Here is a 23,479-nt window from a genome sequence, read left to right as displayed (position 1 = left end):
GAAGTACCATGTCCTGCGTGGCCAATCCAGAGTCACCAGAATAGCGGCTACCCATTCTCCTTTTAGTTTGACATCCGCGGAAGCATTGGAAATGGTGGAAACAGGTAAACCAGCCAAAACTTCCACAGGATTGACACTGCATCTGTGTACCTCACCTTTGTGTTTTTAGATTTTGCGCGGAACTGAGGAACTTGGAAGTTCAGAGGCAATGCCATGAGATCAATCTCTGGCTGACCAGAGCACAGTACCAGCTGAGCAAATATATTTGCATCAAGGGACCATTCTCCTGGATATATCCTGTTTTGGCCGAGGTAATCGGCCTCCCAGTTCTCCACCTTCAGGATGAATGTGGTTGATATTACTGGAATATGGCACTCCAACCAGTACATGATTCATGCTGGCTCTTGCATGGCCATGGCACTGTGTGTTCCCCCCTAGTGGTTCAGGTAGGCTACCGCTTTTGCATTGTTCTACTGGACTTTCAGTGGCTTTCCAGCCAGGACCACTGATCCTGCAAGAGGGCTCTGTAGATTGCTCTTAGCTCCAGGACATTAATGGGCAATAAGGATGCCTAGTGAGACCAGAATCCCTGGAACCGAAGAGGACCTTTGACTGCTCTCCACCCAGACAGACTGGCGTCCGTGGTGACGAAGGTCCACCTCCAGTTTTGGAAGGACTGACCTTTTGTGAGATTTTGTCTTGTCAACCACCACATGAGGAATTGTCGTGTAGCCGTGGACAAAGTGATGAGCTGTCAGTCCAGGGGAAGGGTGGACCTGGACCATTTCCTGAGAAGCTCCCACTGAAGCAGCCTAGATTGAAACACTTTGAAAGGCACAGACTCGTACACAGACACAATGGTCCCCAGCAATTTCATGCACCTGGTTCAAGATGGGAGGGGCATAGTAGGGGAGGAGATATCCACTGAACAGTTTTAGATTTAAAGTGCCTTTGCTCCAAGTACACTGACTATACCATATGGTCACAGTGTCTCCCAATGACAGGAAAGAGAAAGCATATCCACAAAATGGATCATGGAACAACAGTCTATGGTAAGTTTCGTTGGTGTGTATAAAAGATACAGTACAGCTCACACATAGGACACATAGCATACTAAAATAAAAATAATTTTGGAAACCAGCCTTAATTCTGATTTCTAAGCTTATTGGTGGAGACAGACAGATTGAGATATAGTTCCTGTCTAATAGGAACTGCTAAAACAATAACATGTAGAGGCACAGTTTAACACTAGCAATCCCTGCAGAACAGTGGAGAATACAAGTCACAGCATTAGCAACACCTTCTCACTCTAGGCAGCCAAAATAGGTGATGGAATTCAGTATTGGAAGCATGCAGAGTGTGGACCAGGCATCCTATACCACACTCCACCTGTTCACTTCCTGTGAATGGCACTGGAGGAGTGGGGAAGCTGAGGGTTATAGGGGAGAGGTGGAGGGAGGTTTTTGTCCTGCCTGTTAGAATGGAATAGAACTAACTCTACTGCAGATGGGAGAAAATACAGAAAAAATACACTTCTCCTGCAGCTATGGCAAGAGAGATACATAAGGGATTTCTCAAAGAAACACAGAAAAGGGAGGGAAGATGAGAAATAAAGCAAGTGCAATCCACACAACTCTCTGCACAAAAGCCAACCATGGAGGGAAGCATACTTAGGCTAAACCAATTGTCCTTTGAATGCAGTCTGTCCATTGGGAAAGTTTGTTGGTGATGTCATTTGTTACCAGTGAACCAATAAGCTGTGGTCTAAGGAATATTATTAGCACACACAATGGCTGCCTTTATTGTATTTAGACAAGAAATAATAGCTTTCTGTAATCATCTCAATATAATCAGTGTAATTAATAACCATGGGGTAAATTTATCAAGCTGCGGGTTTGAAAAAGTGGAGATGTTGCCTATAGCAACCAATTAGATTCTGGTTATCATTTATTTAGTACATTCTACAAAATGACAGCTAGAATCTGATTCGTTGCTATAGGCAACATCTCCAACTTTTGAAACCCACAGCTTGATAAGTTACCCCCAAGTGTTTAAAATGCAAACACCAGACCTTGTTCTGTTTAAACAAATGAGCAATGCCAGTTGTAAGAGACTTCACGGCACCACTTTTCTGTTCCATCATTTTTTCTAGATTTAAGCGGAGTCCAGTCACTGTAAGAATATAGGAGGGATATAGATCAGTGTCTTATGGAACAATTCTCAAATATATGACAACACATGTTAAAAATTGCATGTACAAAGCATCTTTCATATGTGGAAATGATAAATGTCTATCACATAAAATTAAATCAATTTTACAATCCCAGCATTTTTTTTTTATTGGGAAATGAAACTAAAACCATAGAGATAATATACATTGTTCGGTGTTAAGCTAACATTCTACTGCAGTTCTATAAAAATTATTACCCATATTATTATTTCAATCCAAACCCCAACCATGGCACACCTAACAGACCCCCTACCAGCAAAAGTGCTCCCACACGGCAGTGCACCCCTGGAGGAAATCTCATTCCTATCAATTTGCTTTATATACATCTGATCATCTTACCACACTGCCCTAACAATTGCCGAGCAAACATACTTCAAATTTCTAATATCCCCACCCAGTCTTCTAAGCCATGTCGCCTTTTTCCACCTTCAACTCACTTCTCTGCCCACATGCACCTCCTCCCCCCTCCCTCCTTGCATACTGCAAAGTCCAAGGGCCATTTCTCCATACTCATTCTCCTTGAACTCTCTGCTACTTACTTTTGACACTGTTGATCACTCTTCTCTTATACAATGTTCACTCCATTTGCCTTCATGACACAGTTCTTTCCTTGTTCACTTCCTACCTATCAAACAGCTCCTTTAGTGTTTCTACCTCTGGCACATCCTTCCCTATCTGCTGGGTTCCCACATGGCTAAGTTCTTTGCCCTTTACTTTTTTCACTATACACCTCTTCTCTTAGGTAATTAATTTGCTCATTCGACCTGTAGTACCACCTCTACACTGACAACACCCAAATCTATAACTTTTCCCCTGACCTTTCCCATTCTGCTATCTCTATATGGATGTCCCCATGCTACTTAAAGCCAAGTATATCAAAAGAGAGCTTATCTTCCTTCATTCTAGTGACCACATTCCCTCAAATCTACCTCACTATCAATAACACCACAGTTTCCGTAGTCTCCCAAGCCCACGGCCTCTGTGTCACACTTCACTCCACCCTCTGCTTTATTCCTCACATCCAGACGCTGTTCTAGTCCTGTCGACTCCACCTCGAATCATTGCCAGAATATGCTATTTTGTTATCCAACATGCCATCTAAACGCTTATCCATTCTCTCCTTTTGACTACTGCAATCTCCTGCTCTCTGGCTTTCCCGACACTCATGTATCCCCACTTCAATCCACCCTAAATGCTGCTGAAAGACTGATCTTCCTCTCTCACCACATCACATCTGCTGCACCACTTTGCCTATACCTGTGTCTTCCTGAATCCAATTAAAATTACTCACCATTAATTACAAAGCCCTCAACACCACCTCTTCTTACATCTCATATCAAACTACCCACCCTCTTCGATCTGCACATTTCACTCCCACCTACAAGACTTTTACGGTGCTGCTCCCCACTTATGGAATTCCCTACCACATTCAATCAGACTTTCCCACAGCCTTCAAATCTTTAGACACTCTCTGACAACCCATCTCTTTTTTTAGAGCTTACCTTATCCCCGATGAAACTACTTACACTAATGCACCCTCACAACTGTCCCACTCTTCACTTTGAGCAACACTCATTCCTTTTGTTTCAGCTCTGCCCTCTGCCAATTACAATGCAAGCCCTCTAATGAGCAGAGCCCTCCTCACCCTTTGTTTTCATGTCTACATTTATTTTGTCTGCCTTGCATGTCCTGTTTTCCCTACTGCACAGTGCTATGGAGCACTGTGGCGCTTTACAGATCTACAATAATAATAATCATGAAGCTCCTCTCATATCTTTGGGTAAGTGTCCCAATGGGATCTCAGACAGGTCAAAAAGCCAAGAATGCAGTCATCTGCCCTCACGGTCTCTGCCCGTATGTATAAATCCACACAGTGCATTTGTGCACAGCATGCCTGTAAAGCTGTCACTTAAACGCCTAAGTTAGAGAAGTACCTTCCCCCTAACATGAAAACCCACAGCAGAGGAGTGAAACACCGCATGAGGAATATATTTAGTTAAGTATTATACCTCTCACAGAATTATAGCAGTATCAGAGAGCAATTTCTGATTGTTTATGCAGATAATCAGAGCCACTCTGAAATTCAAGAGAAGTCAATACTATATACAACATATTAAAATATTTAGTTCCACTATAAACCTCAAGCAAATATATGCATGAAAGCTATAATAAATTAAAAAATATATTAAAATTCTATATACTTTTGCAAGCAAGCCAAGTAGACAAAATTATCTTCTAAGTAATAAACGTACAGGTTTATGTTTTAATCCTACTATAATAGGAGGTCCTGTTTTGAAAACCCTAAGTTGGTTGTATTAAAATAGCTTAAACCATAAAAAAGTAAAATCTCAAATATAATAGCAGTATTGATTGGGTAAATCTGAAGGCTCGACTATGAGGTTACAAGTAGGGTATATGTGAAAGATACCAGTCAAGGCGGTCAAAGTCTTTTAGAACTACTTTTACATAAGGTGTTTCTTTTCTTGGCTCGGTTAGGTGTTTTTGCTCTCTAGCTATTGAGGGGAAGAGCAGTAATGAACTGCCCACCACCTTATTTGAACCTATTGCCTATTAAAACAGATTCTGTGTTTCCTCCTTGAAGGATTGTTTTGGGAAACACCTATTAGGAGATTTGGTGTTTGGTTTTGGAAGCTCTGAGCCATGGGATGTATGTACTTTCTGGAAATGCTGTTGTGAACTTTGCTTTCCATTTTTAAATACCCAAACTTGGTCATTTCATTTATTAGAGTTAGGACCAGTCAAATTAGGTAATACAACCACACAAACTAGCTATGGAGTGTTACCCTTCTCAAAAAGGGCATATGGTCTTTAAATCACAGGCAGAGCAACTTATCTTAAATATAACTCTGAAAATCCCATTATGTGTACTACCAATTTAATCAACTGGCTCAAGTCATACAGTCAGAAAACACTTTGAACATTTACCTTCAATTCCTCTGCTTGCAAAATCCTTTCCATGAGCTAAATGATACAGATGAGAGTTGTTCAGCAAAGCCTGTCAAACAAAAATCTTATTTGACTCGGTTTGAACAGAAAAGAAAATGACCAAAAAGTTGACAATACAAACATAACATGCCTCACAGTACACCTGGTATTGGCAGGATGACCCGAATTCATGACCTATCAGAAAGCAGGAGTGGCTTCACAACTGTGGGCATGACTTTCTAATTATAGGAGAGCTTGTTTAGTCCAACATTTGCTTTTTAAAAAGTTGTGGTATGATATAATGTATGCAAATAATAAATCTGTATAAGTGTAGAAAGTGTATCTGTCACCTACACACACAGTAGAACAGAATGCCTCAGTCAAGTCACAGTGAATTGATAGACAATGTTGGTTAAGTGGATATAATGGTTGCCTATACTGTATATAGTTACACAGGAAACACTAAGTATGTATTTTGTGCAGGTGACAGGAACACTTTAAGAGACAGGAAATATATGGAGCGGTGATTAATATGAAAAGGACAACTGCCCAACAATACAATGTGTTACACATGCCCTAAAAAAATCTTTATATATTTTTATGATATATATTACACATTGTTATGTGTTTTTATTTATTTATTATTCTATACATACCTTTGATGGAATACAGCCAACGTTCAAGCAGGTTCCACCAAGAGTTTCATTTTTCTCCACACAAACAACCTAAAAGTAAATAAAATTTAATTCATGTAATCAATTAAAAAATAAATGCAGTTAAATTGTGACATTTTCATTACACTTATGTTACCCGGCTTAATTTAGCCAGACGAGCAAAAGGTACAAGTAATAACATTGAGTTTGATTCAGTGCTGTAATACTAGAGTGTATCCGAATCCAAGTGGTCCAGTACAGGGAGCGCAGCAGCCAGCCAGCACAACTTTACCCCAGCCAGCAGCTGTAGAGCAAAGGGAACTGAATGGGTTCTAATGAAGCCTCCTGGACTCAAATGAAGAAGTCCCAGGAGGCAAACCTAAGGGTTTCAGAAGGAGCAGCAGTGAGACTGTTGTCAGGAGCTATCAGCAACCCAGAAATAAGTCCGCACTAGCATGGTGAACTTCTGCATTGATGTGCCACTCACACAGGCTCCTTTGTGCTCCACTGAGAAATCAGATTTAATTTTTTTGTACAAACTTATAATCCAGAATCCCTATATATACACAGCAGAATATATATATATTTTTCATAACACTATCCAAGGTTACTTGTATGCAATTGATGTATGCCTTAGACTTTAATAATAACATTCTCCTCAGATTTCCCTTTGATGTGATCCACAAGCATTTCAGTGGAATGATCAGGTGGTCAAGAACAGAATTAGAGTGTTCCTGGCCAAAACACTGGACCCCAGCTGTTAACAAAAATGTCATTGTTACCGATGCATAATACTAAACACATACCGATAACACTTCATTTTGGATGAAAAGATACTTATTGTTTAAACAACTTCACTATCCAGAACCATTTATGTTTTCTGTTCCTTCAGAATCTCAACTCAAATGCAAACCTGCAACCAATTTTATGGTACAAAGTCTGTAGTCTTTACATTACCTGAAAAACACTTGGACTGGGGATGTTTAATGCTCTGATAAAATGTTATTTTGATGGAACATCATAGTAAAAACTAGCGATATATAATATATATATATATGGCACATTGGTTTATTAGGGAGGTAGGAGAGCTGGATGGCAATGCGGGCCTGAGACCAGTCACATGGTTATCAATTTCAGTGAATTGAGTGGTGTGAAGTGTCTGCACACTGTTCGATCAGCATTGCAAATAATAATAATAATAATAATAATAATATACCATCATGAGCAGGTCATAAATGGGTGTGGAGACCAATAATTATTTTTAACTTACAAACAAGTAGTTTGTAATTGTCATAAAATATGATTAGACCCACCAACTTTAAACACATACTAGCAAATATTAGCCTACAAACATAGCTTACTTTTACTTCTTTGTTTTTTTTCTAAGGGGCATATTCAATTGTTGGCGGAAACGCCAAAATTCTCGCGCTCCGCGCACTATTACCGTACCGTAATGACAGTAATAGTGTGCATATAAACCGTTATTACGGTAGTTTTCTCGCTGGATTTCAGCTCGCAGCTCCCTGAGCCGCGAGCTGAAACCCAGCTTACTATTACCGTAATAACGATAATAGTTTTAACGCCGCGGGGATTCAGAAGAATTGAATATGCCCCCAAGTGTCTAAAATTACAGGCTTGGATAGGGGTTTCTGCCTGTGCACAGATTAAGGAACACCAGGGTTACATTGTGATAGAGTCTTATGATAACTGCCGGAGATATGCATGACCTATAGTGGGAATATGTTGGTACATTACCCTAAAAATGATTGTACCCCAGTGCCTGCATGCCCTGACTTACTTCATGTAGTATAGCAGAGCAGTATACACTGTACACAGATTGCATCTTATGACAACAACTCACCTGGAAGCCCAACTGGGCAGCTTTAATAGCAGCAACATAACCGCCTGGACCAGAGCCAACCACTGTGATATCTGCATCAACTTAAAGATAAAGAATGATACACATAATAAACTATTTTATAATGCATAAAAAGCACATATTAAAAAGAGGACACAACAGAAATAGGATACATAGCAATTAGAGTTTATTAAATGACGTGTTCATTTCTCACTGATGAACTCCATTTCCAACAGACATGTCAATAAGAGATTGCCAGTGGAATATTCTACTGTTCTGTATATATTTCACCAACAATACAGTGTGATCCCTCAGAAGAAATCCATAAAATGTTAAATGCAGAGATGATTTCTTTTACAATGTGTGATATAATGGCAAATAAGTCCCTCCTGGGAAGCATTGGCTGAAAGTACTCTCATCTCCACTTACTGAGCTAATGAGGCTGATATACTGGCACAAAAGGCACTAATTCAGTGAAGCACAGAGAAATTAACCCATTGCTCTGCAGCACCACACAGTGGGGAGAACAGGACACGCAGGGTAGACCATATAAATGCAGACATGAAAACAAAGGGTAGGATGGAGCCTGCTCATGAGAGAACTTACATTCTAATAGGAAAAAGGTCACAGCTGAAGAGGAATGAGTGTAGCTCAGAATGTCTATTTAACGTAGCGCATCTTGCGTGAAATAGATACGCTCATACTCTGCAACGGACATTAAGCCAATGAACACAATTACATGCATTTACATGTCTAAAAACTCATTTAAAGCACACATTGTGTGTTGTGACCCATTGTCCCAGCACATATTTGTGAACAAGCCCTCACTGTTGACGTCCATTTTTTAACAGTGCAGCCTGCAGCATTTGTCATCAGTAAATTTCTTGTTTGTTTTTTTTTTAAATTGTAAAAATGGTGTGTCCGTTGTCTATTGTCTCTGGCTATGTTCCGTCAGACACAAACAAGATATATCTCTGCTTGCCGATGACGAACTACTCACACAGTCCTCCCACATACCTCGCTGCTAAACCTATATAATATTCCTTCTGCATATTGGTCAATCTCTGGCTACAAGATGGGCTATTCCAATATAGAGCCTCCACACCTCAACATTTCACCCCCCCTCCTTTAACTCTTAAAACGCAACACAACTTTGCTTGGACACCAAACAAAATAATCTGGGGGTATATGACAGCTATGACACACTCTATGAAAAAAAACATCCCTAAGTTCTCATATCAGCAGACCTATTTAGTTGACTAAAGCAGATCATTTTGTGGTTAAGAAGGATAGTAGTGAAAAATTTAATCTGTTACCAAAACTTCTCTACCTATCGGTATGCATGCCTATGTCCACTTAAGCTCTGTTTCACACAAGTGTCGTGCAGTTCATCTGGAGGAATAAAACACCATTATACACCATTCACAAATCATTTGGATGCATGCATCTTGGCCAGTCACTCAGAAGAATCTGAAAAAGGTATCATACCCATTAGCCTCAATTTAATTCATTGTGCCAACTTTACTTAACTCTAGTACAATGCACGAAAACAGATCTCAAAATAGTGATGATATCTGCATCTAGAAGCATTGTGGCAGTGGTGCTGCTTTCTAAATACTGCCTGCTTCATTACATGAGCTATACAAATGATTTCTAATCCCCATTTTTCCTCCTCTTGTCTCCACTCTGTCTCAAATATGGCAGAGATGTTAAAAAAAAAGATTGGTGTAAAAATGTTTATTTTTATTAATAAGACATTTAAATCAACCTCCGTCATAGAAGCAATACAAAATATCTGAATGCAGGATATCCATTTAAATTATCCAGGTGAGGTTTAGTAAAGTTTAAAATTATCCAGTTGCAGATATCCCGCATACAGACATATATCTTTTCTATGATGGAAGTTGTTTAAAAAATATTTTTGTGTGTGCTATTATGGTGTGTTTTATTTAACATTTTTTTTTTGTTTTTTTTCCCTTTAATATGTCTAACATATCGTTTCTTCCACTGACCGATGTTGCAGAGCACTTTCGTGCCTTACAAATCAATATTAAAGCTTCTTAAATATGAAGCCTTCAGAAAAGGCTAATCACATAAAAAGTAACAGCCCAAGAACCAACAACACAACAAAAAGTTGTTTCTAGTAGATGACAAACAATGCACACGCATTTGTAATAAAAAGAGTAGAATGACCCTCTTGTATTATTTGTAGATTGCAAGCTGCATTTTTCTTCCAGGGACTGCAAAATGACAAAATACCCTGAAAAATAACAATGTAGCCACACACTTAATACATAATATTAATTATATATATAATAAAAAATACAGATAACTTACATGATTGTTCTGCATAGGTTCGAAGTGGTACAACACATGTTCTTTTCAACCCAGGTGTGACTCGACTGAAGTGAGTCTTCTAAACATGCAAAACAATGAATCAAACTTAAGAATATAGCTAATGTGTGATGAACATTTTAGAATTGATAACTTTTATCCATCCCAATCTCTATTAAAAATCTATTACATTTAACCATTAGTCTAACTTAGTGGAGCGCCAGGAACTGCACGTGGAAATAGGTTTTTGCGGGGCTCATCCGTTTCTATGGCCTGACTGCCATTCTAAAATAACTGCTTAAAATGGGTGTGTGCGGGAGGACCAATAGAAAGCTGCATGCTCCCATATTAAGTGGTTCACAGAGCATTGGTTTTTGTTAAGCACTGTGGCACCTAACAAATCAACAATAATAGAGATTACTGTGCCTTACAGGCTCAATCTCATGACAGCAGCATCCAACCTATAAAATAGCAGCAAGATAAACATACTTGTGTGCTACCATCCAAAATGATTGGCGGCGATATAATTTCCAAACTTCATTAAAGTCTGAAATAATGGCAGCTGCTCCACTTACAATGTTAGCGCAGTACTTAATGTGCAAGATATGACATCCTTACACTATACAACATGTCTTGTATTGTACTAAAAAGTATGTCTGATTACATTTCACGGTGTATTGTGCTTAAAGCTCACTGCAGTACACTTGAATGTAATGTATCATATGTTTTTATACAAAATAAAGATACAATAATTCTGAACTGTGCAACAGCCAGAGAAAGTTGTTATCTTGAGCTTGTCGGTGTTGTGAGGTTTAAGGTGGGTCAGTAAATCAAGTCATGGTTTTGTCAAGCTCAACATAATAAAACTCAGCAAGAGATACCATAAAGTGACTGATTCCTGGCATGTAAAATATAAGACAATGGTAATTCTCATGTGAAAGTGGGAGAGCTGTGGTACATCAGAAGTGAAGGTCAGTTGTTAGTTGGTCTCCAAGTGCTGCCACGGGACTATTTGTCTTCTAGGCCCCAGCTGTCATCCACACACTGACAAACTGGGACAGAATCGTGATTGGGAAACAGCCAGGTGGACATCAGCGAACCGGTTACTACTTCTGCTCACCGGGAATTTCTCTTTACCTTACTTAAGGTGCAATACACGCGGCTCCAGCTAAGCATTTTGTTTCCGTAGCAGGCTCACTCTGTTTCCCAGCCTGGGCTTCTGCGGATCAAGGACTTCACTGGCTGCGCATGCGCGAGGGGAGTGTTGCTGTCACAATGCACTCTGGAAAATGTAGTTTGTTAGCTGAATTAGTAAACAGGACACGTGGTTCCCGAGAGCTCTAACTCAATACTGGGCTAAACCAGAAAGCTGTGCGGCGGCCATTCTTGATGTGGGCAAACCCACACAACAGTAAGCACTTAGTCCAGGGTTGCGCGAACTGTCATTTTATTAGAGAGTAGAAACGAATACATGTGTGTCTTTGGGTTTATTTTACAATATGCCCTTTTAATGTCTATGTGACATATTTTTAAAATATAGTTGTTAAGGTATAGGATTACATTGAACTGCGACGACTCTAAGGAACTCAGAAATCCCCCCCCCACTACCCTATTTGCAAATATGATCAAAGTAACGTGTGTTAGGTTCAGCTATTCAGCTATCCATCTTCTGGACCCATGCCTTTTTTTCTTCATTTTCTCTTTGAACTAATAGACCTGTATGATGTAAAAGAAATATTTTTCTGATATCGCCAGGTGCATGGTCAAAGTTGCAGGGTATGTTGGTCAATGCGGTCAGAAGTCCTCTATCGGCTTGGAGCAAGTCCGTAACTAGGGCTGCGCGACAGGGGCGGCCCATGGCGCCACTCTGAAGGGGAGGGGCGCAATTTAGGAATATTTTAGGTTCATTTAGTTAAAATTGAGGGCTAGGGGGGAGGCATTTGTCTTTCTCATCCCAGGCGCTAGAATTCTAAGTTACGACTGGCTTGAAGCATGGGTAAAATCCAGAAACATTGTAAAGTGTATTGAAAAAGCTGAGATTCATAGAAAATGCTTTGAAACACACACTTCACACAAAACACTGATTTATACCATACTTGCCAACTTTTACACGTTGGCTTCAGGGAGATCCCAGGGGAGGTGGGGGGTGGGGCTTGATGAATCGTATCATTTTTGGCCCTGTCCCCTAAAAGATTGTCATAATTTTGACCAATTACAGAATCGGGAGGTTAGCCTGGTCTCCCAGAAATGAGGGAGTCTCCCGGACATTCCGGGAGAGTGGGCAACTATGTGTTAAATAAAAGCAGCTAATGAATCTCTAGAGACTGAAGTGTCTTTTACATTTCTGTTTCCATTACTGAAGTCATGATGTCTTACCGGTCAGTCTTTGATTAAATCTTGGTCTCCATGAAAATGGCCACCTCCATATGGATCAATACATGGACATAGGACACATTTTCTTAACTGTGTCATCATGCCACAGATGGCGAAGCCAACCACGTCTTGTACTGGCTCAGCATCAGGGAGAATGCCAGACTCTTCAGGGAGTGAGGGAAATCCCCCCCTAATTCAGGGATTTTCCCTGACATTCAGGGAGAGTTGGCAAGTATGATTTACACTAGATTCATATAAAAAGCCGGAAACCATATTAAATGCAATGAAAAATCTGGAAACCATAAAACATCTTAAATGTATTGAAAAAGCTAGAAACCATACAGTAGTAAGTGTACTGAATAAAGGCAGAAACTATAGTAAATGTATTAAAAAAAAAAGCTGTGTTATCTGTTAAATAAACCTTGATGTCAATTGACGTATCATGCTTTCTGAGTCAGAATTTAACATTTTGTCTGATGTGATTCCAGCATACAACTTCCATTTGGAAGTAAAGTGTCAAAAGCATTTAAAATGGCTTGTTTCCTGTCTGTAACTACAATTACCTTGTTGGAATCAATTGTGGACAATGTTCCAGGGGCGCACGGAGGATTGTCGGGGGGGGCGCTGGCAAAAAGCTCCGTTTCGCCAGCGCTGTCCTATACAGCAGCTGCGGCGCTGTCTAAGAAGCGTCCGCGCCGGTGCTGTATACAATACAGCACCGCCGCGGACGCTTTTTTGACAGCGCCGCGGCTGCTGTATAGGACAGTGGCCACTTAGTTAGCGCAGGGGGGGTTTTCTAGAGACTCAGAAACCCCCCCTGCGTGCGCCACTGTGTTCAAGTAGACATTCAAGGAAAAGTCTGATTCATTGTTTCATGTAAGAGAAAGGCTGCTGGTATGAGTGGTGATTCATCAAACATTTAATGACAAAATCAATTGTGGTAACATAAAAATTCTGTTGGAAGGCAACAGAACAGGCAAACCTCATCAAGCCCTGGTGTGCCACTTTTCTATATATATATATATATATATATATATATATATCATAGGCAAACCGAGGGGGAGGGGGGTTCCTAGTGCATGAAACCCTCCCAGCCTGGAGTACTGTATGCTTGAGGTGGCTGGTGGCTTTGCAGCTTGTGTGCAGATAGTTTCTGTCTGCGCTGTTCACAGCCATCTCTTCCCAACAAGTATTGAAAGCAGCAAGAACAGGTAGGAAAGAGCAGGACAATCTGCCAACTGTTCTGACACACTCAATCAGGACTTTGTCCTGATTGTAGGGACAGTTAGGAGGTATGTATCGTTTCACACGTTCTGCTTGAAAAGGGAGAGCTGTGTGCCCCTAACAGTAGCGCAGGCAGCATTGTCCGTGTATATGATGGGGATAGGAAGAGTTGGAGAGCAGCCAAGCACTGTCTAAAATTATAGCCACGCCCCAAAGCATGCTGGCCATGCCCACTGGCGGTGTGGCATGGAAACCAGTCTATATTTTTTAAATATTTTTTTAGAAAAAAAAAACAAACAAACAAAAATATTTCATCTGTTATCGCCATCCAGAGATGGCAAAAAAGGACAGATATTTTGGGGCATATTCAATTGTCCGCGGGATTGGCGAAAATCCCGCGGTTCGCGCAGCATTACTGTTATTACGGTAATCCTGCTCAGAAAAAACGTTAATACGGTAATTTACTCGCTGGATTTCAGCTCGCAGCTCCCTGAGCTGCGATCTGAAATCCAGCGAGAGATTACCGTATTAACGGTAATAGTTTTTCCGCGCTCGAACCCGCGGACAATTGAATACCCCCCATTGTGTTAAAAAGGCTTTCCTGTGCAAAAGCCTCCTGTAGGGGTTACCTCCAAGGACAGCAGTATTATACCCAGAGGTAACCCTGTGAAGAAAAAGCCCATACGATTTTTTAAGGGAAAATTTTGCTTACCCGACAGCCTCAGGTTCCAATTCTCAGGTTCAGTTATGTGGTGTTGGACGCGGTTTTCCCTTTGTTCGTTTATGCCTCTTCAGATCGGCAGCTAACAACGCTGCCTACCACTCTCAGGAGAGCAGAAGAAAAGGTGTGAAAAGAGGAAAAGTGGAAGACAAGGGGGTAGAAGGTGTGGTGCAATAGGACTGTGGGTTGTGGGGGCACATAGGAAAAAAGGGGAAACAAATGGGATGGGGGGGGCAAGGAAGACATGCACACAAAGAGGGAGTGAGAAAGGGACAGGCATCCACAATGTAATAGTGAGATGGATGTCAATATTAAATAATGGGATGGAGTCTAAGAAAAGATTCAAGAAAAAATCTACTTTTTTTCCTTCATATATCAAGGGGAGCTTTATAGACTCTTTTAACAAAATTATGACAGAGGAAATAAAAAAGTTTAGAAAGAATGGACATTATAAAAACAAGAAAAAGCAGAATTTAACTTTTATAGAGAGACAGGCACTGGAAGGATTGAGAAAGAATAAAGAGCTGGTTATTAAGCCTGCGGACAAGGGTGGAGCGGTGGTCGTTATGAATAAGGATTATTATATACAATAGATCTTAGGTCAATTGAACTCAGGGGAAACATATAAAAAATTAAGAACTGATCCCACTGATTCCATCGCGGATGGATTGAAAGTATTAGTAAATAAATATGTTGAAGAGGGGGTATTGGAGAAAGAAATTTCTGATTTTGTTATAATTCCATTCCCCCGTACTCCAGTACTTTATACCTTACCTAAGGTACATAAAAATCTCAAAGAACCACCGAGCAGACCCATTGTGTCTGGCACTGGGTCAGTGACGGTTAATTTGTCCCAAGTGATTGATTTCCACTTACAACCATTTGCTCAGAATGCAAGATCATACTTACGGGATACCAAGAATTTTTTACAAAAAATCGCTCAGATTGAGTGGACTCCCGGGATGTTCTTCGTGACAGCAGACGTCAAGTCGCTGTACACGATTGTTACACATGAATTGGGGTTGGCAGCAGTTTCTCAAAGTTTGGAAAATTCCGACCTCTCTGTGGGTTTAAGGAATTTTTTATTAGAGGGTATGAGTTTCATCTTGACTCATAGTTATTTTCGTTTCAAGGACCATTACTATTCTCAGTGTATCGGCACGGCTATGGGCACCAAGTTCGCCCCAAGCTACGCCAACATCTTTATGGCCCAGTGGGAGGAATCTAGCGTTTGGTCGGGCCATCCGTTTGGGGCGAGCTTGGTGTCCTGGTGCCGGTACATTGATGATGTTTTCTTTATTTGGAAAGGGTCTGAAAGTGATCTCAGTATGTTTTGCAGTCATTTGAATGGTAATCAGATGAACATCGAATTGACCTTTGACATAAGTCAAACGAAGGTCAATTTTCTAGATGTAACGGTCTATGTTAAGGAGAATATGATGCAAACTATGACCTATAGAAAGCCCACAGACACTTTAAGCTACATACAACGAGATAGTAGCCATTACTTTAAGTGGCTAGACAACATTCCTTTGGGACAGATGCGGAGAGTGAGGAGAAATTGTTCGGAGGATGAAGTGTGCAGGAGACAAATTTGTGAAATGAAGGAATCATTTGTTAAGAAAGGTTATGATGAGAATAAATTGAATATAGCAATGGAAACTGCAGCACTTTCGGACAGAAATATTTTAATGGCTAATAAAGCAATAGGAGAACAGAAGTCTGATAGATTTCAGTGGGCATTTATCTCCAATTTTTCAGATGATCATCAACAGATAAAAAAGATTTTCACAAAACATTGAAATTTGCTCAAAACAGATGAGATTATTGGGAGTTTAATTCCGGAGAAACCCATGTATATTTTCAAAAAGGCACCTAACATTAAGGATAGCTTAGTGAGAAGCTGTCTAGATGAAGATAATAGAAAATCCATTAGAACAGTGGGATTCCATAGGTGTGGGTTATGTATAGGTTGCCAGACATGCAAATCGTCAACCTCTAAGACCACAGAGCTAACAGTCAATGGGTATGAATTTAGAATTAACCAATTCATCACGTGCAATACGAGAAATGTTGTATATCTGTTAAGATGTACATGTGGTAAGGTATATGTTGGTAAAACTACCCGCCCACTTAAAATTAGGATGCGGGAACATATATATAACATTAGAAAAGGTATGGAGACTCACTCCGTTTCACAACATTTCAAACAGCATCATTCATGTGAACCCCGGCACATAGAGCAGTTTTGGGGCATTTAATCTTTAGAGACTTCATGGAAGAATAAGGATCTGGCTGGGAATCTAGCGAGGGCAGAGATGCGCTGGATTTTTAACCTACAAGCATTAACTCCAGGTTTAAATGCGGAGTTTGAGATCAAATGGTTTTTATAACCCACCATGTTGTATATATTTGGCTTTATGCATTCTGCAATACATGTGGGCACCTGTCATGTTTGTCACACTGTGTGGTTTATATCTGATCCACGACTTTACATGACTTCACACATTCAGTGCACACACCATGACATCTGTCAGCTATGGATAGCATTGGATGCTTTATGGGACAGATTATGTCCACTATGTATTGAGATTTTGACCTGTGATGTAGCCTCCTTTTTAGTGTGGGTCTATCATGGGTGTGTTTATGTTTATTTTATTGAATTTTATGTTGTTACCATGCATATACTGTATTTCATCAATCAGCCTCACATGTTTTGGACAGGTTACATGTGATCGGCTATTTAGGCTCACGCAACGTGTAGGTCATTATTTATCATCTGACCCATGTTGCAGTTTGTTATACACATTTGTGCCTTTATATTGCCTCATGCAGATGGCGTTTTTATATATTTGTGACAACCATGCCGTTTGGCAGAATGCTTACAATGTATTTTTTAATTGTATTTTTTAATTCCATTTTTATTTTCATTTTTTACATGTGATATCATTATTCTAATATGCTACGATGTCCGCTGCTGACAGAGACATTGTCCTCAGTTTGAAAAGAAGAGCAGACAGATTATGTGAACTCAATTTGAACATCGTTATGTTCTGATGTCTGTTATGCATAAAGTTATTTTCAACCAGACCTCGTTCTGGAGGAGGGCGGGTCTGTTGAGTGAGGAATGCTGCGAATGCTCCGTCAGCGCCTCTGCGTGATCAGCGGGGTAATGAAGACTATTTAAACTTGGATTTGGATTGCGAGAGTCATGCCTTGAGAAAGACCGGGGACTGTGGGTTGAAACGCATCGGCTGGTGACCCGGTGATCGAGTGTACAGGTGACAGTGCTGTTTGAATTGGAACTGAGCTGCAGCAGTGGTTATTCATACATATGCGCTTTCATGTTTTACACTTGGTACGGGACCACACCATTGACTCTAACCATTCAGATTTTTTTATGGATAATAATAAATGTGTTTTGTGATAATGCACGATTGTGGTTGCTTTGCTTCTCTTTCTTTTTATGTCCACATGTTGGAGTGGAGTGAGAGAGAATATATTCTGCAATACTGTTAAGGGAACAGAGAATAACCCTACATGCGCATACTGATCTCCTTTAATGTAAGCATATACCCTGAGGGGGAGAGAATTGAAGAAAGTATCACGGGTGCTTATTGGAAGTTTTCATTGACATCACCTACCTTTTGAGGATCAACATATAGCCCATAGTGGTGGTGGACTTCATTTGGTGTTGTGCGTTATTATGCCATGTTTTTTCTTTGTCTTTTTCTTTATTATGTACCTCGTATGACGAGAGGTTTGAGGAGACACATTCCTCTGTTTTAGAGGTCCTCTGTGAGTCAAAGACGGAAGCGCCAGTGTACGTACCATTCTGTGTATTATCCACAATGTAAGGCAGATACACACAAACAGTTTGGGCACACATGGGCAGGGAGGACAGAGGCACATGGGGTAGAGGCATATGGGGCCGGTGAGGGCTGAAGCGCATGGGGCAGGGGGGGCAGAGGGACACATGGGGCAGGGGGGACAGTGGCACACATGGGTCGGGGGGGACAGAGGCACACATGGGGCAGGGGGGGACAGAGGCACACATGGGGCAGGGGAGACAGGCACACATGAGGCAGGGGGGGCAGAGGCACACGGGACAGGGGGACAGAGGCACACATGGGGAGGGGGGACAGAGGCACACATGGGGATGGGGGTCAGAGGCACACATGGGGCAGGGGGACAGGCATGCAGGTGGGGGGGCAGAGGCAGATATTAGGAGGGAAATGCAGTGTTGTAATGCAGATGGGAGATCTAACATACTTGGATTAGGCGCCTCTTTTACAGTTCACCGTGAGAGAGGCACTCACCAATAATGAGTCAGAAGGGAGGCAAAGAGGGGAAAAAGAGGTAGAAGCAGGCACAGCCGGACGATAGATGCTGCGCTGCCGTACCTGTATAAATGACCGCACGCGTGCTACAGTCCAAACAGAAACTACCTGTTCCCCCAGAGAGACCAGTGGCGGAAGCTCAGAGCTCCCGAAAACAGAGTTCCCCCTTGATGTTTGGACGTGAACTCGGGGCCGGCGTGCTAGTGAAAACGGCACCGCGTGCCACGTCTGGCAGACGTGCTGAGGGTGGTCGACCCGTGGTATAATAGTTTGGAGTTTCTTCAAAATTTCTTTGGAACCCACTAGAAAAAAAACAAGAAAGAGACATATAGACTTTATAAACCCTTCCAAGACATCAGTGAGTTCATACTCGCTGTATAAATCATTGTGACCTACTCTTTTCTTCCTTTTCTTATTTTTTATTTAATTCTTAATGTGTTCTATGTCTCTTGGTTGTGCTACTGGTATATGAGCTGACCTGGGGACAGGAAAAGTGCAAAATTGCTGGAATATTTTCACTGGTTTACTTTTATTGTCTGTAATCTGATGCATCAGTGAAGCCAAGGACCTTTTTTTTGAAGCCTGTGCAAATACTGTTTCTATGAGGCAGCCTGTTTCTTTCATCTCCTATATATTGAACTAGAACCATCTCAGAATCAGAATCAACTAGCATATACCCATATCTAGTGAACTGTCCTGGTCCATAGTCAGTCTTAATCTTGTGGTACATTTTTGGTATCTTTGGAGATTTTCGGTGGCACATGTAATTTCCCTAGTTAATCCAGATATATTGCTCACATCTCCATCACCATCATCACCATTTATTTATATAGCGCCACTGATTCCGCAGCGCTGTACAAGAGAACTCATACACAGAGAGAGAGAGAGAGAGAGAGAGACACTAGGGTCAATTTTGATTGCTGTCAATTAATCTCCATTAATTTTTCTGTTGGATCATCCCATAAATGAATATAAGTAAACATCACCTCCAGTGGGTTTCACAGGTGGGCAGGTACTTTTTGAAGATCCGGGTGTGTTAATATTTCATAGGCCTCTTCTATTGAAATGTTTGAGTTTCTTTTACAGTAAAGTGTCATTCTTTACAGGTTTTCATAGAAATAACACAGCAATAGAATCAGGGCCAGTGCTAGGGTTTTCGGCGCCCTAGGCAAAATTTCAAGATACCACCCCCCCCTGCGAACACACCAAATACCTTCCTCACAGACCCTTACCTACTCGACTGGGTGCATTTGTGTTTAAAAAAAAAAAAAATTAGCCTTACCTTCTCCAGCGGTCCAGATGCCGTGATGTTTGATGCAGAACACTGTCCAGACTCCACTGCAGACACAGGATTTCTAGAGGGGAGGTATCCAGGTGTTAGATTTCAGGACACCTGCATCACACCAATGCACCCCCCTCTGAATCACACCACTGGACCCCCCTCTGCGTCACTTGCAAACTATGGTGTAGAAATTGTACCCCATAGATTGCAAGTCAAATATAGAGCATGAGGTGCCAATAAAATAATTATTTTATCCACCATACTGTTTAAATCAAATATATAGCATGAAATGCCAAATAATAGTCATTTTTCCACTGCATAGTTTGCAAATCAAATATAGAGTATGACGTGGAAAATAGTCATTTATATACCATTGAAAAATTACTATTTGCCACCTCATGCTCTATATTTATTTGTCAAGCTATGTGGGAGAAAAATGATTATTTTGCACTTTATGCTCTATCTTAGATTTAAAAACTATGGTGGATAAAATAATTATTTTATTGGCACGTCATACTCTATTTTTGACTTGCAGCAAGTCAAATATAGATCATAAGGTGCAATAAAATAATTATTTTATCCACCATAGTTTTTAAATCTAAGATAGAGCATAAAGTGCAAAATAATAATGAAATCCCACCCCCAACATTTTTTTTTTCCCTCCACACTTTATAATTTTACCTTTGGGTATCCCTGCCACCGCTGCAATTCTCTCACAAGCCGCTGACTAGATTTTAAAATCTAGTCAGCGGCGCCCTGCAGGTCCCGGCGCCCTAGGCAACTGCCTAAGGTTGCCTAATGGGAGCACCGGGCCTGAATAGAATAACCAAGGGCCTGAGTCATTAAGGAGTGGGAAGCAAAAACAATTGAGTAACTTTAATCCTGGACAAAACCATGTTACAATGCAATAATAAACAATGCAAATTAGTTTATTATTTTGCATGTAAAAAAAATACTGGCTGCTTTTTCAAATACCTGATAGCTTTATTTTTACACTGAAATTTAAAGTTGATCTAGGACATGTTCTACCCCAACTATAAATCTGTCCCCATATTTACCTCCCCATCGCAACATGGTTTTGCCAAAGTTCAAAGTTACTCCTTTTGTTTGCTTTGCTTGCCTTAATGACTCAGACCCTTGAAGTGTATGTTGTTCCTTTATCAACAGTTATGGAAAAGAGAGAGCCTTACAGCATCAACATTTTGTTTCAGCTTAGTTGATAGAGATTGATGATCCTGTGCAGTAAAACTAAAGGTAGGTACACGCTACAGGTTTTTCACCCAATTAAAGATTTGCCTGTCCTGTTGTCTTACGATACAACATTCAATTTAGTGAGTTTTATGTTACCACACTTGAATTTCGTCATTTAATGTTTGATGAATCACCACTGATACCAGCAGCCTTTCTTTTTACATGAAACAAGGAAGTCTACTTGAACACTGTCCACAATTGAATTCAAGCAAGGTAATTGTAGTTATGGACAGGGAACAAGCCATTTTAAATGCTTTTGAACTTTACTTCCAAATGAAAAGCGGGTTGTATAACTGGAATAACATCAGACAAGATGTTAAATACTGTATACATGTATACAGTATAATAAATAAAGTGAAATTAAATATGATATGATAATCAAATATACTTACCTTCACATTTTGTACATGCACTTTTAATTTCACTTTATTTATTATATTTTGGTTTTTTTGCTTTTTATTTCATGCACTGTCTCACTTTTTTGAACCTTGGTACTCTTATCCTTTACTATTCTTTATTACGGTTTATCCATACTTACCATGTATTTATTATCATTGCTTTGTCCCACTGAGTTTTCACCACCCATTCATCACTCCTTTCACTTAATTTTTTATCATTCACTTTGAAGTTTTCCAATGATCTTGATTGCATGCTCTTTATCTTTTTATATTATCAGATTTACATCTGTTATACTGTAATTTATTTTTTTATTTTCTCTTACTTACCTGACATTTGCATTACATACATATATATTACATATGGTTATTTTTAAATTTACATTTTATTCATATTATCATAATTTTTTACATACATGTGTCCTCATTATTTTATCCAATATCCATATGTCTTATGATGGGTTAAAACCATACCCGCCTACTCTCCCGGAATTCCCGGGAGGCTCCTGAATTTCGGGGAGTCCTCACGGACTCCCGGAAGAGTAGACAAAACTCCCGAAATTTGGCGAAATTCACGGCAGTGAATGGAGGAGGGGGGGGGCTAAATTGCGTCATTAAGCTCCGCCCCCTCCATTCAATGCCGTGAATTTCAGTTTTTTATAGTGGGGGCGGGTCTCCCGGGGGAGAAATCTTAAAAGTGGGCATGTAGGGTTTCAACTGACAGCAATAATACTGCTCCATTTGAATCTATTATAATTAGATTCGCTTAAGTAATCTCTATTCTTTTATTTAGATTGGTCAAGATGCTCTATAACCTCCCCTTCCGTTCATTGTCCACTTCCCACATTCATCCAAGTCATTCCTTTTGTGATTGGTGAGCACTAATATAAAGTACTTTCCATTACAACAATCGTGTCATCCCTTGATAAAGCTTTGGCGAAATGTACGTTGGGCGTATGTCATGACGTTTCAAACCAGGAAGTAGTATCCATTCAGCGGCTATGTAGCCGATCGGAAGAGATTACGCTCTCTCCTCTATACAATTACTCAGCTACTATTAGATAGCTAGATGTTTATACTTTTCTCTATTTTTTTCGTGTCATTGCTAAATGGAATTGAGCAAGCCTAAGGGGCATGTGAAAGGATGGACCGCATATGCCGCCCTGTCTGTTGTTGCTGGGAACTGGCTGGGCTTACTTTGCCACTGTCCCCTTTCGTTATTCCAAATACGCCCCTCCTACCGCAGCAGAAGGAGCCTGCTTGCCACCACTGGACTCCTTTATGGCGTCCAGAACCACGTTCCTTCTGGGTAACCGTTGCTGCTAGGGTACTCCCTTGCTGGTACACCTTGGCTGGTACCCCTGACCGCTTATTATGAATCAGGTGCTGTGGATGGATCCCCCTGGCCTATCACACTACCCAGAGCTGTTGGGTAGCGTGCAGAGCGGTGGTACTGGAGAGCTGAGTCCAAACCTCAGACAGTCAGAAATGGATTAGATTTTGGGTCTAATCTGTAGGTCACAGGATTGCAGCAATATTGAAGAAGTTGTCAAGCAGGGTCTTGAAGCAGAGAATGATGTTTATTTCGCTCAAGTGTCCTGACAAGGACAGTTCCACTGATTAAAGGTATCAGTGGTCAGCTCAAATGGAACATCAGAATGATACATTTCAGTGTACAAGGGCTCTCTTTTTATACAGTTTTAGACACAGCCTCACAGGCTATTTTTAGAATCAGGATGCAATTTGTTTACCCAAACATGGATTTACATGCAATGCAAAGCTAACAATATTTGCGCTTATCTGTGATATCCTAAAACCTTGCTGTGATTTCCTGCATCCCTAAGAAATGTTGCAAACCCCAAACAAGGCATT

General features: G+C 40.6%; 2 protein-coding genes across 2 annotated transcripts in view; one reads left to right on the top strand and one right to left on the bottom strand.

The window, feature by feature from the left end:
* Positions 1-11,273, bottom strand: part of DLD (dihydrolipoamide dehydrogenase) — a 30,801-nt gene extending 19,528 nt beyond the window's left edge. Inside the window, exons 1-6 of the mRNA XM_075208823.1 lie at positions 11,159-11,273; positions 10,025-10,103; positions 7,691-7,770; positions 5,833-5,901; positions 5,177-5,246; positions 2,072-2,172 (exon numbers count right to left, since the gene is read on the bottom strand). Of these exons, the coding sequence (XP_075064924.1) occupies positions 2,072-2,172; positions 5,177-5,246; positions 5,833-5,901; positions 7,691-7,770; positions 10,025-10,103; positions 11,159-11,197 (438 nt within the window). The 5' untranslated portion in view covers positions 11,198-11,273. The remainder of the gene's footprint in view (positions 1-2,071; positions 2,173-5,176; positions 5,247-5,832; positions 5,902-7,690; positions 7,771-10,024; positions 10,104-11,158) is intronic.
* Positions 11,274-11,379: 106 nt separating this feature from the next.
* The window catches only part of LOC142152309 (chloride anion exchanger-like), a 141,307-nt gene continuing 129,207 nt past the window's right edge, over positions 11,380-23,479 (top strand). Inside the window, exon 1 of the mRNA XM_075208821.1 lies at positions 11,380-11,432. The gene's annotated coding sequence lies outside the window, so the exon portion shown is untranslated. The remainder of the gene's footprint in view (positions 11,433-23,479) is intronic.

The sequence above is a fragment of the Mixophyes fleayi genome, chromosome 4, assembly GCF_038048845.1.
Source record: "Mixophyes fleayi isolate aMixFle1 chromosome 4, aMixFle1.hap1, whole genome shotgun sequence".
Taxonomy (NCBI): Eukaryota; Metazoa; Chordata; class Amphibia; order Anura; family Limnodynastidae; genus Mixophyes; species Mixophyes fleayi.
This window is presented reverse-complemented; position numbering and strand designations above follow the sequence as displayed.